Below are 16,733 nucleotides of genomic sequence, written 5' to 3'. Positions count from 1 at the left end.
TTACAAGCTATGTTCAAATACCACCATTCACATAAGTATCAACCCTCAATATCTCATTAAGCATTAACATCTTGTTCTTGTACAATGGCTGTTACAGAAAAATACACTGTACGTACATACCCTCGCTTCACAGATAGCCGTTAGAAATTCCAAGGGGGTGGGTGTCAAAAGGTTATGGTTTAAAAGTAAGGTTTGGCACTAAATTAGTTTTCCAAAGCAGTTGGGGGTGGGAGGAGTACAAATAAAAAAAAAACCTTTAGTGGAAGCAGTTTAAATGGATATTTTCTGGATCAACACCAAACTGTGAATGCTAAATAAGTGTATGTACATATTGTTATGTAATGATATCCAAATGCCTTTTACTTTTGCGGGGTTTATACTTGTCAGAATCTAGGCTTGATTGGAAAATTATCAAAATATTTAACGACTAAAAATAAAAAAAATACAAAGCTTTCAATCCTTAAGGATATAACATATTTTCTGGCAATAGCCCCAGCAAAATAAATGACGGAAAGTATGTTCCCACACGGTACTATGGCAAGGAAACCTTTACATTCCTTTCTATGAACTAATATTCAAGAGAACCTTTGCCTACCACAAACCCTTAGCAAAAAGAGAAAATGCATGCCAAAAAACAAGGCATTCTGATGGGTTGGTTGAAAAGTTTTCCAGCCAACAAATCAATTTTGCTTTTGGACTAAACTGAGTAATTCATGTGACAAAAACAACGTTACCAATCTGTTACAGAAGTTTATCTAAAGGGAGTCATTCAACGCCGCGATTCAATGTCGGAGCCAGGCAATGAATTTCAATAGCCTCTCTAATTCCTCTTCAGCCTCGCTTTCCCCTATATGCAAATAGTTTCTGAGCAACTCACACGAGTTTTCAGAAAAAAAGGTGTGAGCACCTATCACAAGCCTATAAATACCATAAGACAACAGTTGGTACACCCCAAGGATCCCACACCCATGAAAAAGAAATGTGGAGTGGTCTATAAAATCAAGTGCGGGGATTGTGAGGAGGTTTATATCGGGAAACGAGTTCCCGGCGATCTACCGGGACGTTTTGTCACGTGATATTTTATCACCTTAATCATGTGACAAAACGTCCTTCACCACTTGACAAGATTCCGAGAGGGAATCGAAAGCTTGTGTTTCAATATAAATTTTTGATCCTGAAAACAAAACTTTTTTGTTTGAACCTATTTATTATTATTGTTATTATTATTATCATCATTATTATGCGCAATAAAACTGTCTGTATGCACAGTATCAGAAAGCAACACAGGGCACGTGAGCCAAGCGAAACTTAAAATACCACGTGAATAAATCAATAAAATATATATACTTATATAAAAGTCATAGTCTAGATATCTGAAAGTCTAGAATTCATCCAAATAACTATTCATGACTGGTCTATCAATCTTGGTATAAAATAACATTATCATGTTACTACTTTGAAAGTTCTTGCAATGTTCAGCGTTGCCGATAAAACCGCCTTCTCCATTCTTTCTAGGACTTGAGTAGTCTTTCGCCCAACCAGTGATCGCACACTAATCTCTGTCTTTTTTGACCAGCCGCCAAGCACATCCATGATAATATTATACTGGTGCACCTCGTATCCTTTATATTGCTCCTTCAGTTCCCACCTCTAGGGACCATACTTCATAGTTTTCTCCTCGCTCTTCTTTTTCTCGATTACTGATCCCTGGACAACTCGTCTCTATGGTCATGACTTTCTTGCTCTCATGATTCACAACCCTCGCATCGACCCGGTTGGTACGCACCTCCTGATGATTTGCATACACAGGTACATCCCACCACGCTTCTACTTGTTCTGACTTGTACACTGGCTTTGGCATCACTGGCGAGTACCATGGTGGTACTTCCTCAAGGAGATCTTGGTCACGTAGGAGCTCGTAGAACAGGACTTTTAAAGCCCTGTTATGTCTGAGCAAATACTTGTTCTGATCTAGTGCAGAACACCCGGCCAGAATGTGCGGGACGCCTACACTTCATATCCCAGGGATAACTCGTGTGTGTCTTCTTACAAGAGTATGGCTTTGTGGGCAAAAGTTGCTCGTACAGTTCAAATACACCGGCAATAGTGTGCAAGGGCATGATCTCCATTTATTCAGCCAACTGAAATACTCATTCTTGTACAGCTGTAAATCAGACTTCCTCTCAGTCAGCATGCAACTCTCCCTGCCATTCTAGTCCACGTACTTCCTTCACAAGCTTCTTCTCCACACATTCTCTCAATACTTCTTGACACGGTACGATGGGATGATCCCCCCGTTGCTCATAGCACATACAGGATCTGGGTGATTAAGGTGAAAGTTGACGCCCAGATCCTCTGCAAACTTTGCAGCATCTTTAACTAACGAACTATGCCCCAGTAACTCAGCTCTCTCCTCGAACTCCCTCACCATTTCCAAAGCCGGATCTTTGTTTGCATATACAATCTTTGATCAAACGTGCTTTGATCTTGGTCACTTTATACTCCGTTTGTACCGCATGTAAGCCTCTACCGCCCTTTTCTCTTGGGAGATACAACAGGGACGTAGAGCCACCAGGGTGTTTCCCGCAGTTCTCCACAATAATCTTGCCCGCTTCCCTGTCTATGTTCTTCAAATCTGTAACTGGCCAGTGCTGAGTCCACATCAGACAACCCGACACAGGCAGGACAAACTGATTAGCTGCCACAACCCGATTATAGTCTGAGAGGGTACTGGACCAGATGACTGACAACCGGTGCAGGTGATCTCTTGCTGCAAACTCAAGTGCCATTTTCTCTTCCTGGACTAAGGTTTAAAGAACACCCAGAAACTTGAACGTTCTGCCTTCCTCAAGAGTTGGCAGCCTTTCTCCAGCTATATCTCTTCCGGAACTCTCCTGGGGGTGGACCCCTCTCCTTATATGAACAACTGCACATTCCTTGGGTTCCATTGAAGTTCGATTTCTTCCATAGCAGCTTTTGTCGACTCCAGAACACGGTTCAACTTACTTTCGGACGCAGCAAATACCTTGAGATCATCAATATACAACAACTCAGCTACTCTGGCGCTGATCGGTTTCGATAGCTTGTATCCCTAGGAGGCACTAATCTTCCAGGCAACGGGGTTCAAACACATCGTAAACAGCCTTGGGTAGAGTGCATCTCCCTGTGGTAAACCCTTCTTAAGCACAATCGGCTCAGAGACTTCCTGCCCATGCGCCGTGCTAGCCACGATTCTCGTATACCAGCTCTTACTCAACTTACAGATCACCTCACACAACCACTTTGGGAACCTATGCAGCACCATCATCTTACCTAACCACTCATGATCTACCAAGTATTCTCTGACAGTCCAATGTCACTACTCTATCAATCAATAGGTTATCTACCGTTCCACTACAGCCCTTCCTAGCACCCACTGTGACCCTTCCATCAAGCCATGCTCTTCGATATACTGATCTGTAGGACCAAGCAGACACGAAGTGAACCACTTCAAAAACGTGTTCAGACGAGTGATTGGTTGTCACTGGTGCACTCTCGGTTTTGGTATTAATGTTCTTTTTTCTTCAGCGAACCAGGAAGGATACTCATGATCGCTTCTCGTGATCGCTTCAAATGACCAAGCCACACCCTCGTGTAGCGCATGCGCGCGCTTCCACAAGAAATTAACCAGCTTGTCCGGGTCCGGGGCACTCCAATTCTTCTTTCTTCTCAAAACACTCGCTGCTTCAGCGGTTTCTAGTGTCCAGGCCCCATCCGTCGGTGGCGGGACTTTGCTAACTATTCCCAGTTCCCTCTCCTTCCCACAATCCTCTCCAAAACGAACTCGCCTCTTCGATACTACCAAACCTCTCTCTCTCTCCTCTTCACAAGTGTTTCCACCGGCTCCTTCATACTTGGGACGATCACACTCTTTGTTTTTGGTTAGCATCTCTCTCATATTAGCATACGCTTGCCCTGCATCATCTTGAAACTGTTGGTTTAATTACTATTACTATTACTATTATTATTGTTATTATTATTATTATTATTATTATTATATTACTATTATTATATAAAATAATAATATAATCTTTATTAACATATACCAAGCAGCTGAAATTGTTATTTACAAGTTAAAAGTTGAGAAAAGAACTATTAAAACCTATTTACAATTCATTCCAATTTCGAGACTAATTTTCAAGCACAAACTTTTCAAACTTTTATTATTATTATTATTATTATTATTATTATTATTATTATTATGTGCAGTTAAAAAACGTATGTATGCTAAAATAGAACCACATAGGGCGCGCAGCGTAACCTATGCGATCTTAAAGAACTATAAAAAGAAAACTGCTGAGTTAAAAAAAATTAACGTTAAAATATAAAAATCTCATAAAATATAAAAGTTCTCTAATACAAAAACTATATGGAGCTTCTACGTGAGGAAGCAAAGGAAAAATGTAGACGGGGAATGAAGCGAAGGAGTCCTCAAAAAGGCGGCCAAGACCAAAGCATTGCCAGCGATGGATATGAAAATCAATGGAACATTCAGCCCACAATTTATAATGACGATGGTATCGGGATAAAAATTACCACTTTGCGATTTATTTCTGCCATTGTAGCTGTCGTTTATCATTTTGAAATATTTTTCTTTGGAAACTTTGCGACTTGCGGGCGGAGAGTTTAAGTGACGAGCAAATCAAACAGCTGCATGTCTTCCGTTGCTCAAATAAGAGGCGAATAAACTACGGACAATGCCTGTGACATTCTGCTTTCGAGAAATCTTGAAATTGAAGGAAGATGGAAGGCCAATTTAACGTAACTGGAGATTCATGTCAAACTTAAGCTAATAAAACGTCAGACACAAAGCTTTCCAATTAAAAAAACATTCTTGTATAACATGCAGCAGTTACGTGGGTCAGATAGCTCATTTCTATATCTTTGAGGAAATACCTTTTTCAGTCTGCGGGTGATGTTTTGGCCAATAAAAAAGGATAAAAACCTTCGAAAATGAAATGAGAAAACATAAAGAAAGGAAGAGTTTAATTCTGGCTTACCAGTCTTGAACTGCTTTCGACAACGTCAGAGTTTTATTTACATTAGCAGGTGACTTTGTGAGATTAGTGTCACCATAGGAAATTGCCCCCTTCCTCAAACTAGGAAAGATTTAGTCATTTCACTTGGAACTGTACAACTACACTCATTCGAAATGCAGAATAGTACACAGCTGTCACAATATGCGACAATAGAGCATATGAAATTTTAATAGATCGTCCGGTTGCTAAAAGAACACTATTTACAGTAAATAACACGTACTTTCAATAGATCATCTGATTACTATTTACAGAAAATCACAAGTATGTACAGTAGAACGTATGGTCGCTATTCATCTTCTTATTGTTTTATCGAATACTGTGCCACCTGTCGTTGTTTAAGACGATATATAAGGCGTCCCGAAATTATTGTAAAACGATTACCGTTGATTGCCTATGATTACTCGGTATTGTTTCGTAACTGACTGTAAAGTGATCTAGATTTGTTGTCATTATGGACAATATAAAAACCCGACGTTCCAACCTACGATTTCCATCATGGATTACCAACAAGCCTGTATTAGCTATGAAGTATCTGCGAGGTTTACTCTAAAATAAATAAAGTTGCTGTGACCAAGATCTCTCTCCTTTTGCTGTCTGTTTTCGCCATGGAACGAGGAAACTAGACCTTGTACCCGCTGGCAGTTTGTAACGAGTGCCAGCTGCCAAGCTAGTTTGCTCTGCCGAGTTTCTTCCCCGTTTTCCACCGTTTCCCGCGCTAGCACAACCCATTGCTAGTTTTCAGTTCACGCAAGGATTTCAAGCAATTCACAAGTAATATTTGGTCGCCCTCGAGTACCAGAAAAGTTGCCGAGATAAGCCAAACTCTTCTCAGCAACATAGGGCGCGCACTGTAACCTATGCGATCTTAAGGAACTATAAAAAGAAAACTGCTGAGTTAAAAAAAAATTAGCGATAAAATATAAAAATCTCATAAAATATAAAAGTTCTCTAATACAAAAACTACATGGAGCTTCTACGTTATTCCCTAAAGGAAAGTCAATTGACGGTAGCTTTGAAAGTTCTCACTATGTTAAGAGAGCTAGAGATGGTAGCCTTTTGCATCCTTCTCAATACGTCATAACCCCTGCTACCAAAGAGTTTCCTCATTGTCAGGTCTACATCCCTTGACCATCACCCAAGCACGTCAATGATGATGTTACATTGTTCAACGTTATAGCCAAGGTACCGCTTCTTCGGCTCGAATCGCAGTGGCCCATACTTGACCGTCTTCTCCTCGGACTTCTTTTCCCGATGCTCCATCCACGGACAGGACATCTCCACAGCCCACACCTTCTTACTCTTGTGGTCCACAAATCGAGCGTCCACTCTGTTAGCCTTGACGATGGTATGTTCAGCATAAACTGGAACATCCCAAAATGCTAATGCCTCAGATGACTCATAGACTGATTTGGGCACTGCACACGAGTACCAGGGAGGGACTGAATCAATTAGCCTCAGATCTCTCGTCATCTCGAAAAAGAGGACTTTCAGTGCTGCGTTGTGTCTTTCTAGGTAGTTAGACTGGGCCAGAGCAGAGCAACCCGCTAACACATGCGCAAGCGTCTCAGGTTTCCCCACACAGTCTACACGTGAAATTGCCCTGTTCTGCACCTGTTTTGTGGACTGTGTACACCTTAGTAGGCGTAAGCTGCTCGTACAACTCCACTACCCCAACGATGGTATGGGTAGGAGCACAGGTCCAATAACGCAATCAAGCAAAACATCCACTCTAATTTAGCTCGCTATCCTGCCACCTAGCCTGCAAAAACCGTCCATGCCACTTCTCCTCTTTGATCTTCTCTTTCAGCTTCTCCATATCTGCCTTCTTGAGATGTTCTGTGACCTATGGCCCCTGAATCTCCGTCTCCGTCTTATTATTATTATTATTATTATTATTATTATTATTATTATTATTATTATTATTATTATTATTGTTATTATTAGTTTTCTTGTGAATGCTTGCATAAAATATTTCGTATCAATTTCAAAAGTGCCGCTCGAAGCTCCCTTAGTCGCCAACAATAGAGAAATGGATTAATAGAGGAATTCATAAAGCAGATAGTGTCTGTAAAGTTCCACGCTTTTGTCCAATAGTTGGGGTATATTGCTACAAGCAACATGGAGGCCAGCAATGGAGTGAAACACAGGATCATACACACGTAATATATAAAGGTGTTCATAGCAGTTTTCGTCAGTCGCATCATGTTCATGTTGTCTTCGTTACTGGAATTCTGCACAACCTGTTGTTGAGTGTGAATCTGTATCTGATGATGCCGGACAATGCGATAAATTTGAATGTAAGAAATGGTAGAAATTAAAATGCATATGGCCATAGCAATGACATTAGCAAGAAGAAAAACAGTCTTTTTCCAGTAAATGAGGCATGACAAAAGAATGGCCACGAGCCAAAGGGTCGTGGATGTGTATATAGCACGTTTTTTGTTTATTAAACTCGGATATCGCATGTGATAGTGAAGAGCAATGAACCGATCCACACCTATTGCCGCCATCATTCCGAGCGAAACGCCACAGGTCAAAGTGGTTAACGTAAACACTGCTCGGCGCAAGAACGGGTTATAAATACGTTTTAACTCATCAGCAATGTAGGCAGGTTGTGTTACAAAACCAACAAGAAGGTCTGAGATAGCGAGGAAGCAAAGGAAAAATGTAGACGGGGAATGAAGTGAAGGAGTCCTCAAAATGGCGGCCAACACCAAAGCATTGCCAGTAATACATATGAAAATCAATGGAACATTCAGCCCACAATTTATAATGACGATGATTTCGGGATAAAAATTACCAGTTTGTGATTCATTTCTGCCATTGTAGCTGTCGTTTATCATTTTGAAACGTTTTTCTGTGGAAACCTTTCGACTTTTCCTCGGAGAGTTCCAAGTGATGAGCAAATTAAACAGCTGTCTTACGTTGCTTAAATAAGAGTGTGTTAGGCGAATAAACTACGGATAATGCCCGTGACATTCTGGAAGATGGAAGGCCAATTTAACGTAACTGGAGATTCATGTCAAACTTAAGCTAATAAAACGTCAGACAAAGCTTTCCAATTAAAAAAAAATGTTATATAACATGCAGCAGTTACGTGGGTCAGATAGTTCATTTCTATATCTTTGAGGAAATACCTCTTTCAGTCTGTGGCGGTGATATTTTATCCAATAAAAAAAGAAAACTCTCGAGAAGGAGATGAGAAAATATAAAGAATGGCAGAATTTTATTCCTGCTGCTCACCAGCCTTGAACTGCTTTCGACAACGTCAGAGTTTCATTTACATTAGCAGGTGACTGTGAGAGATTAGTGACTTTGAATAGAGATTGTTGTCCGACCGTTACATCGCTTCCCTTATATGGATGATCTTGAAGGCTTCCGATATGTTCGAGTGTACTCATGTTAGGTGCTAGCAACTGGTAAAATGCAATTCGTAAAAACTTTGAAAAACGTATTAATCTATGAGAGACTAAAAGTGTTGCAGTAGATTCAAAGGGCGACTTTAAAACCTAGAAGGGCAGAACGACGAAAAATCACCCAAAATCCTCAAATACGAAGGTGGAAAATCAACACAAATATTTTTTTCCTTCTTTTTTTATAATTTAGACTGCGATAAAAAGAATCAAACCACTGTAATTTTATTTCCTCGCTGCTTATGAGACTGAGTCAAACCTTTCAAATCTGTATTTGTGATTTTACTGAAAACACAGAATTGGCTGATGAACGACTGAGTGGCCACAGTTATTGAAAAATACAGTCAAACCATGGAATAAATCACTAATCGAAATCAAAATCGTAATCGCTTTCCTTTTCTTAGTTTGTCTGGGATTACTTCTCATGAAAATGGTGGAAAGGTACGGAAGCTTGTAAGGGACACCCACTGTTAATCTAAATCGGAGATTGTTTTTTGAAAATCGGAGTTTGTTTTTCGAAAATCGGAGTTTGTTTTTTTGTGAAATTGGAATCCAAGTTGGCCCCAGACCATGCGCTGTCGCCGTCGCCTGATGTTACTTGTTGGGAGAATTTGCTGAAATATTGCATTTCATCATTGCTGATCATTTCCTCTAATTTCATAACCTGTGTTTGATGAGGTCGCTGGTCACAGCCCCAATACTGATCAACATCTAAATTCTCCTGATAACATCACTAGTTCATCAAACATGTAAGTTCAGAGAACAACAGATATGATCACCAAAGACTATGTCTTAATTTTTAAACTAACTCTGCCAGCCAGTACCATATAGAAATATAAGGATAACAGCGAGAATGTGCATGTTGAGAGTGAAGGGGGCATGCAGGTTATTTGCCCCCCCCCTCCCCCCCGACAAATGGGGCCTCTGTGTTGTCGTAGACCATTACCAGTCTTGCCATCTTACAACACATCAAAGCTTATAATAGTGCCAATAAACCAGTCTACACATAATCTCAATTCTTTTTTATTAAGCTACTGCCTGCAGCTGTTTAAATAAGGTTCCCTTGGTAATATTTAAAAAGTGCCAGCACCAAAAGCCACTGACTTGTTAAAACTTCTGTTCAAATACCACCATTCACATAAGTATCAGCCCTCAATATCTCTTTAAGCATTAACAACTTGTACATTGGCTGTTTCAGAAACATACACTGTACGTACATACCCCCGCTTCAGAGATGGGGGGTAGGGTGTCAAACGTTTATGGTTTTAAAGTAAAGTTCCAATCTAAAAGGATATAACATAGTTTCTGGCAATAGCCCCAGCAAAATAAATGACGGAAAGTATGTTCCCACACGGTGCTATGGCAAGGAAACCTTCACATTCCTTTCTATGAACTAATATTCAAGAGAACCTTTGCCTACCACACACCCTGAGCAAAAAAAGAAAACGCATGCAAAAAAAAACAAGGCATTCTGATGGGTTGATTGGAAAGTTTTCCAGCCAACAAATCAATCTCGCTTTTGGACTAACCTGAATAATTCATTTGACAAAAACGTTACCAATCTGTTACAGACGTTTATCTAATGGGGGTCATTTTTTTAAGGGGTAGGTGGGTGGGGAGGGGAGGGGAGGATAGATTGGGCCATGTAATGACTCGACAACGCGAGGGGGTTGTTGAAAAGAAAAAATCTCCAGAGGTTGGCATCTCTGTAACAGTGGCACATCATTATCAGTAATCTAATTTACCTGCTCGGTTAACAGGAACCAAATTGGAAAAAAATTTCCCCATTATCCCAATCGCTCATCATTTTGACTGAGTATAGTTAAATAATTACTAATGGGTTTACATGAAAGCTCTTTAAATATTAACAACTTCTTAAAAAAAACTTCCCAAGAGCTAAATGTATGTAATAATTTAAACTTTCAAGTTTCACACTATAATACAAAATATATAATAAGGAGGTACAAAAATACTATCTTCACAAGAAGCATACTTAAGAGTGAGTCATCTCCAGCGAATTAAAGGATGGCAATAATTTGAACTGCAAAAAACAGCATTCCCAACAGTACAATGATTCCTAGCTTGGATTCCAGGTGAAAAGTTTGTGCAGCCTTGTTTTTGGGTTCCAAGCACGTGTACAAAGGTTAATATTTCAGAATTCTCCTTAAATTTTAATAGTGGCCAGAGAATGTTTATAACTTACACTGTAGTTAGTTGACTTACAAATGTCGATTGAAAGCAAGTAATATTTATTATAAAGTTACAAGCCATGGCCAGTTTTCATTTGCTTGAAGAATATCTTTTCATTGTCGATGTTCATTTGATTGTGCATATGCTATCATTTGATCACTTTAAAAATGTTTTAGTTGACAGATAAAAAGCTCACTGAGTTAATTTGCATTATTTACCCAACAACATCTGCAAATTCAGAAAATTCATAAAGACATCATTCCAAAATTGTTCTGTTTCAAGAAGTAATTCGGTATATAAGAATTGAAAAAGTCCCTATAATTTTTCATTTCATTTTTTTGCACTTCAAAAGTGATCTGATTCACATACAAAAGCTTCTGTAAAACACTTCATGACTTAAAGCCAAAGTTTAAGTTTTAACTGGTGCAAATAACTTTCAATTTTGCCTTCTGAAAAGGAGTGAATCGGATCCAAATTGAACAAGGTATGAACCTCACATAAAGATACTCCATTATATTCATGGCACTATTGGAAGAAAATCTATTCTCCATAAAATAAGGAGGTTCCCTTTTCCACATTGCCATCATATCATGCAGAATTGCAATCTCAAAATTTCAAGTACAATAGTTTCTCTTAGCAATCCACCATCCTTTACAAGAATCATGTGTGAATCTGAAAAGCAAATGTTAACTGCATGGCCAACAGTCACATTTCAGATTACCATTGAGCTTACAATGTATTCATCTTCCATGGGACTTTCATTAGCATCCTCACTTTCCAGATTGGCACTGATATTAGGGAGCTTAAGCAACGGCGACGAAAACGACAACGCCACAGAACAATAGGTTTAATGAGGAAAAACAATCGCCCCGCACGTGCGTTTTACATTTTAGTTCATTTCTTTGATGTCCTCTGCAAAACAACAATGTGAAATGACCAAATTCTAGTTTTTTTGGAGAACGTGAGCACACGACGAGGAATTTTTCATTTTCTTTCTTAACTTGAACGCCACTCCTACCAATTTGGATAGTTCACCGTTTCTGTAGAAGTTGAGTGAGTTGAAATAATCTCGAAGTAGCACAAAAGAAAGAAAGGTGACATTTTCGTTGCCGATGCCGTTGTCAATGTTTAAGCTCCCTGTAAATCAATTAAACAATCCTTACAAAAAATTTCCCAAAGTGGCACATGTCAGGTTTGCAACACGTATGTCAAATGTTAAGCTTTCTGCATGTATGTGCCCCATCATACAAAAGTGAAGAGAAGTTTTGCTTAGGAAAATACTCTTTCAAGTAAGGAATGAGAAAATGTCTTGAGTATTACCCAAACACACTGCACATGACTGCATGAACTGCTTCCTGCAAATTGGCCCATCAAGTAACATTTAAACTCTGGACTGTTTCTTTATAACAAGGAGACTAAACAGTTTGCTACAAACCAATTGGTGTGGGTTAATTAACATTATTGGGTAAAATGTGCCGCTTTTTGTGGATGCATACTTGTGATACTAGCATCCTTAATACTATGATTTGCATTTAGTATTGATTGCTGTTCTACAATATTTTACAGTTGAAAATTAGTGAAATTCAATAAGAACACTCTTCTAGTAGAGTCATAGTCATACCTTGGTGTTATACAACTTAGGGGCCGCAGGTAATGTTAAAACTAATTTATAATGTCAGTCTAATATAAATATTAGTAACTTTGGCAGAATTTTCTACCATTGATAGTGAAGTACACTTGTGTACATTTTACTGTATGTTTATATCTAAAATGACTGATTTCATTCATCAGCCTGAAGTTAGAAAAAGTTGTTGGGTTGTTGTTGTGTGAGACCGGTTTGTTGCGTACCATGTGAGCTTAAGTCATCATCATCATCATCATCATCATCATTCACATCTCTTGGATTCTTTGTATCATGTACAAGCTTCTCCATCAAGAACCTCTTGTCCCTGCCCTCCTACAATATCAAACAGGAATTATACATTCAGTATCCTGCCAAGTGGTAACATTATAACTCAAGAAATGACACTGAGAGGTCATTAAATGAAAGCCTGTCATGAAATATAAGGATTTAAAAATCGATCTAAAACGTACCAGCACTAACTGATCCTTTAGCATATCTATCATGTGCAGATGAGACTTTGTCATGGACCTGAAGTAGTACAGCATCAAGCTGTGAAATGAAAACACAGGATTAGGAAAACTCTGCTCATAGGCTATAAATACAGCCACAGGTCTCAATCACCCCTACAACTGCAGTCATAATTTGTTGAAACACCCTGAGACCCCAGGTAAATCACTTCTCATCAATGTAGCACAAACTTGCCCTCCCCCCTTCTACAATGTTGCGTTCTCAGCATTTCTTTCACTCAAGGGGCGAGAGAAAAAGAAAGAAGGAAAATGTTTCAACGTTTTTGACTGAGCGTGTTACTGTAGCAGCAAGGGGGTGATTAGAGGCAGCTGCAGTTTTCAGAGGTTACTTCACTGAGTCATAGATCATAAAGAGCAATTGACCATTTGCACCACAGTAAGTCAAATTTGGGAGAAAATGCAACTTTCTGTTTTCATGTAAGAGTATTATTGTCATGACATAAACAGCAAGGCCAGTCACAGAATGCTGCCATGTATGATTATTCAAACCATAAAGGAATTTCTCCTCCAATTGTCATTTGTTGTCACTTTGAAAATAACACAGCTTGGTGATTTGCATCAAACCAATTGACTGGAAACTGCAGGTCCAATTTCATGGCAATTCAATTCAGTTGAAACTGTCAGGGTGCAGTCCATTTTACACTGATGTTAATCCCCCAGGGAGTACTTAAGAATGTTTTGGTGAAGGTGCATGCTTTGGTGGGAAACCCAAACATATTTCAGACAACAACATTTGGACTAGTTAACATATGCACACTACACCATTATAAGAGTAGACCAGAGGTTTTACATATTACTAGCAGCACCAGCTAAATTCTTCAACCTGATTTAGTTATTAAGTAGGGTCATACATAAACAACTTCTGGGCACAGAAACATTTGAGATAAATAAAAGCAAAAAAAGTATAACACCTAACCAGGAAGGTTAAAGATATGACCCCATCCTTAATGCCACACATCCCTATAGCTTTTATGGGGTAGTATCACACCTCTCCGCCCTTTCCCCCCTCAACAGTTCACATGTTCACAAGAACAGAATCCTTGAAACTAAAGCCTATTCGTAACATGAGAGATTTACCACATTAATGCCTGCGTAAGAGTCAACCCTTGGTCCAGTTATAAACTTTCTGAAATATAGACTAATTTAATGCCATGACTGACATACCTCCATATGGTTTTATGACACTCAGTATAAAACAACTCTAACTTTTACAGTGCGACGCGCCTTACTGTGGCCACCCAACAAACTTTTGTTTTACAAGTGAGCCAATCAGGATACACGAATTTGATTAAAGGTCATGTCTCCTTGCAAAGTCCAACAGGTGAGTGACACAACAATGGATTATTGAAACATGTTGTTTTGTATTTTATGGCTGACTTGTAAAAGAAAGTTTGTTGGGTGGCCACAGTAAGGCACATCGCACTGTAATTGCTAAAAAATAAAATCAGCCAAAGGTTTTAGGCATTCTTACCAGATAACCATCAGAACAGGGAAAATAAATGCTGCTGTACTTATGTAGTTTATTATCTCTTGAATCCACGTTGGCCACGAATTAATCTCCGCACTAAGAACGCTAAAGATCCTTGCAGATTTGTCACAGTCCACGTTACTGGGGAAACAAGACACCACATTAAATTAATTTGGAGTTATATTCAACTGTCAGAGATATAGAGACCCCCCATAAAGAAACATACATAGGGCAAATAATGAATAAAAAAAAGGACATACATGCACACAAAGTGTTTTGTGTCTTCAGTTGATGCTTTGTGCAACAACTCTTTGGTATTTAATCTTCACTTATTCCAAGGAATCAACAGAAGACTTATTTGTAATCAGCGCATGATCACCAGTGAGCAGATGGCATTTTGCAGTAGATTACAGAAAACTCAACAAACCTGAAAGGCCCCACACATGATGGCCTCACCCTGAAAAGCAAAAACAAAGATTAGAAGCATTGAAAAGGAAGTCGAGTAACAAGAAGGCAGAAAGTATTGCAAGTGTTTTTCAAAAGCTGAATGCTTCTGTTGTGGGTAATTTGTTAAGACCACACTGTCATGGAACTTAGTATTAAAATTAAAGACAATTATTAAAAACTAACTCATTGGATAACACAGTTCCAGGGTTTTGGTTGGTTTAGTGGTCATGGTATGATTGTAAGCCATTATACCATGTCCCACAAATTATGGTAAGAGTACATGTTGTGAGGAGGAAAAGAAAATATCACTAAATCAGCAAGATTTAGCAAATTTCGTGGTTGTTTTTAATAACACAATAATATTATTCCACTTGCACTTGTTAGATACAAGATGATTATAGCCACCTTGACACTGCGCACGTTGTATCAATCATCTTGTATCCAACGCACGCTGTGGAATAATTGTTAATTATTTTAAAATAACACTGACACTGTGTACATTATGTGAAGTTCTCACCTTGTGATGCCCCACCCAACAGCAACAAGACACATGATGAATGAGATCAAAAGTAAAACTGTAAACAGATAATTGGAACGTGTTCCCTGATAAACCTTCTGTGAAGGTTCATTGTTGTACATCAGTGCAACCTAAAGTAGAAAATGGAGATACATGTAAATTGGCAAAGTTAGTATCTGAGATCAAATAGACTGGTGTAAGTATAGGTGTTAAATTGACAGAACTTTGTTCTAACATTCTACAGTCTCTCTACATCAAACATAGACATTAACATACCTTTTCAACATAGAACAAAATAAAAAGTTTGACAACACCCATTGCTGGCATTAGAGGGCTGTAAAAGGTTCCAATCCTATGGCAAAAAAAAACTTACAAATTAATATGTAAACATATAACTTTCAACCCAATTGCACCAATGCAGCAAAAAAAATGTACAAATATGTGGTGCAACTTGTATGTATAGCAAATAAATTTTAGTTTTGTAAATTAATGTTCCCATCTTAAATTCCTGTAAACTATGTATATTTCTAATATTATTGTTTTATACTTAATTAATGTTGTGGCCAGAATATGATCAATTTTATAAGTTTCTCATTTTCAGAGCTTAATTGTCAGCACTTACTAATACAGTGAATAAATAAGGCAAACTTATGCAGTCTCAGTCTTGCATATCAAAACTGGGGACTAGGTGTGGCAAGTCTAAGACCCCTACAACTGTGCATGCCTGATTGTTCAAGAGAAAGGCCTTTAATTATCAACCGACGCCATAAAAATTATTCAGATTACAGAAATTCCTTACAAGAACAAAAAAGGAAAATTGGGGCATAACAAGCCCTTTGTAGTACATGTATGGTAAGTAAACTGATCTGGACATGCAGAAATTAACAGGTAGTAGCTGTTACACTTAGTAAAGAACACAACTTACATAAGGCAAAAATCTGGATTTAACCCTTTAATTTAAGCCTTAACAGTGATCAGCATCAAATTTCTCCTGGTAATATGCTTACTCAACCCTGGAGGTCAACCCTGGAGGTCTTGAGAATTAAGGACATGATCCCCCGAAGTTGAATTTTCTTGATATTTTAATACCTTTTCCCCAGTACTTTTATAAGAAAAGTATGGGGACAAGATAGAAGAATTTGTTCTTTAATACGAGGGGTTAAAGGATTAAATTAATGTTCAACACACTTGCCACAAGACAACATCCATGCACATGTGTTCACCTGTTTTCAATAATAATTATTGTTTACTGATCATAAAATTAATACTAAGGAATTCCTTAACTCACCAGATCAAACATTCTCCATATACAAGTGCCAGAACTTGCTTGGGAATGTCAAATTCTGGAAGACCAAATGGCAATTTCTTGAAACAGGATGTGTGCTTGTACAACAATCTGTTGAGTACACAACAAAACGTGAGGAACAACTCAAATATGAAATACTACTCAAGTGGGTCTGTATCCATTC

At 38.6% G+C, this 16,733-nt stretch overlaps 1 protein-coding gene and 2 pseudogenes across 2 annotated transcripts in view; all 3 read right to left on the bottom strand.

Annotated features, from left to right (window-relative positions):
* Positions 1-1,362: 1,362 nt before the first annotated feature.
* Positions 1,363-3,927, bottom strand: LOC146461116 (uncharacterized; annotated as a pseudogene).
* Positions 3,928-4,250: 323 nt separating this feature from the next.
* On the bottom strand, positions 4,251-7,996 carry LOC146461115 (uncharacterized; annotated as a pseudogene). The gene is made up of 2 exons (XR_014857480.1): positions 5,953-7,996; positions 4,251-4,300 (listed from the first exon to the last, which is right to left on the bottom strand). The product of XR_014857480.1 is annotated as an uncharacterized LOC146461115 (transcript).
* Positions 7,997-9,498: 1,502 nt separating this feature from the next.
* The window catches only part of LOC146461114 (transmembrane channel-like protein 7), a 33,037-nt gene continuing 25,802 nt past the window's right edge, over positions 9,499-16,733 (bottom strand). Inside the window, exons 12-18 of the mRNA XM_085087387.1 lie at positions 16,553-16,660; positions 15,541-15,616; positions 15,265-15,395; positions 14,728-14,757; positions 14,304-14,441; positions 12,776-12,854; positions 9,499-12,638 (exon numbers count right to left, since the gene is read on the bottom strand). Of these exons, the coding sequence (XP_084943513.1) occupies positions 12,480-12,638; positions 12,776-12,854; positions 14,304-14,441; positions 14,728-14,757; positions 15,265-15,395; positions 15,541-15,616; positions 16,553-16,660 (721 nt within the window). The 3' untranslated portion in view covers positions 9,499-12,479. The remainder of the gene's footprint in view (positions 12,639-12,775; positions 12,855-14,303; positions 14,442-14,727; positions 14,758-15,264; positions 15,396-15,540; positions 15,617-16,552; positions 16,661-16,733) is intronic.

This window comes from Pavona decussata, unplaced genomic scaffold, assembly GCF_977016875.1.
Source record: "Pavona decussata unplaced genomic scaffold, jaPavDecu1.1 SCAFFOLD_202, whole genome shotgun sequence".
Taxonomy (NCBI): Eukaryota; Metazoa; Cnidaria; class Anthozoa; order Scleractinia; family Agariciidae; genus Pavona; species Pavona decussata.
Note: the sequence above shows the minus strand (reverse complement) of the source record. Positions and strands in the feature narration are given on the sequence as shown.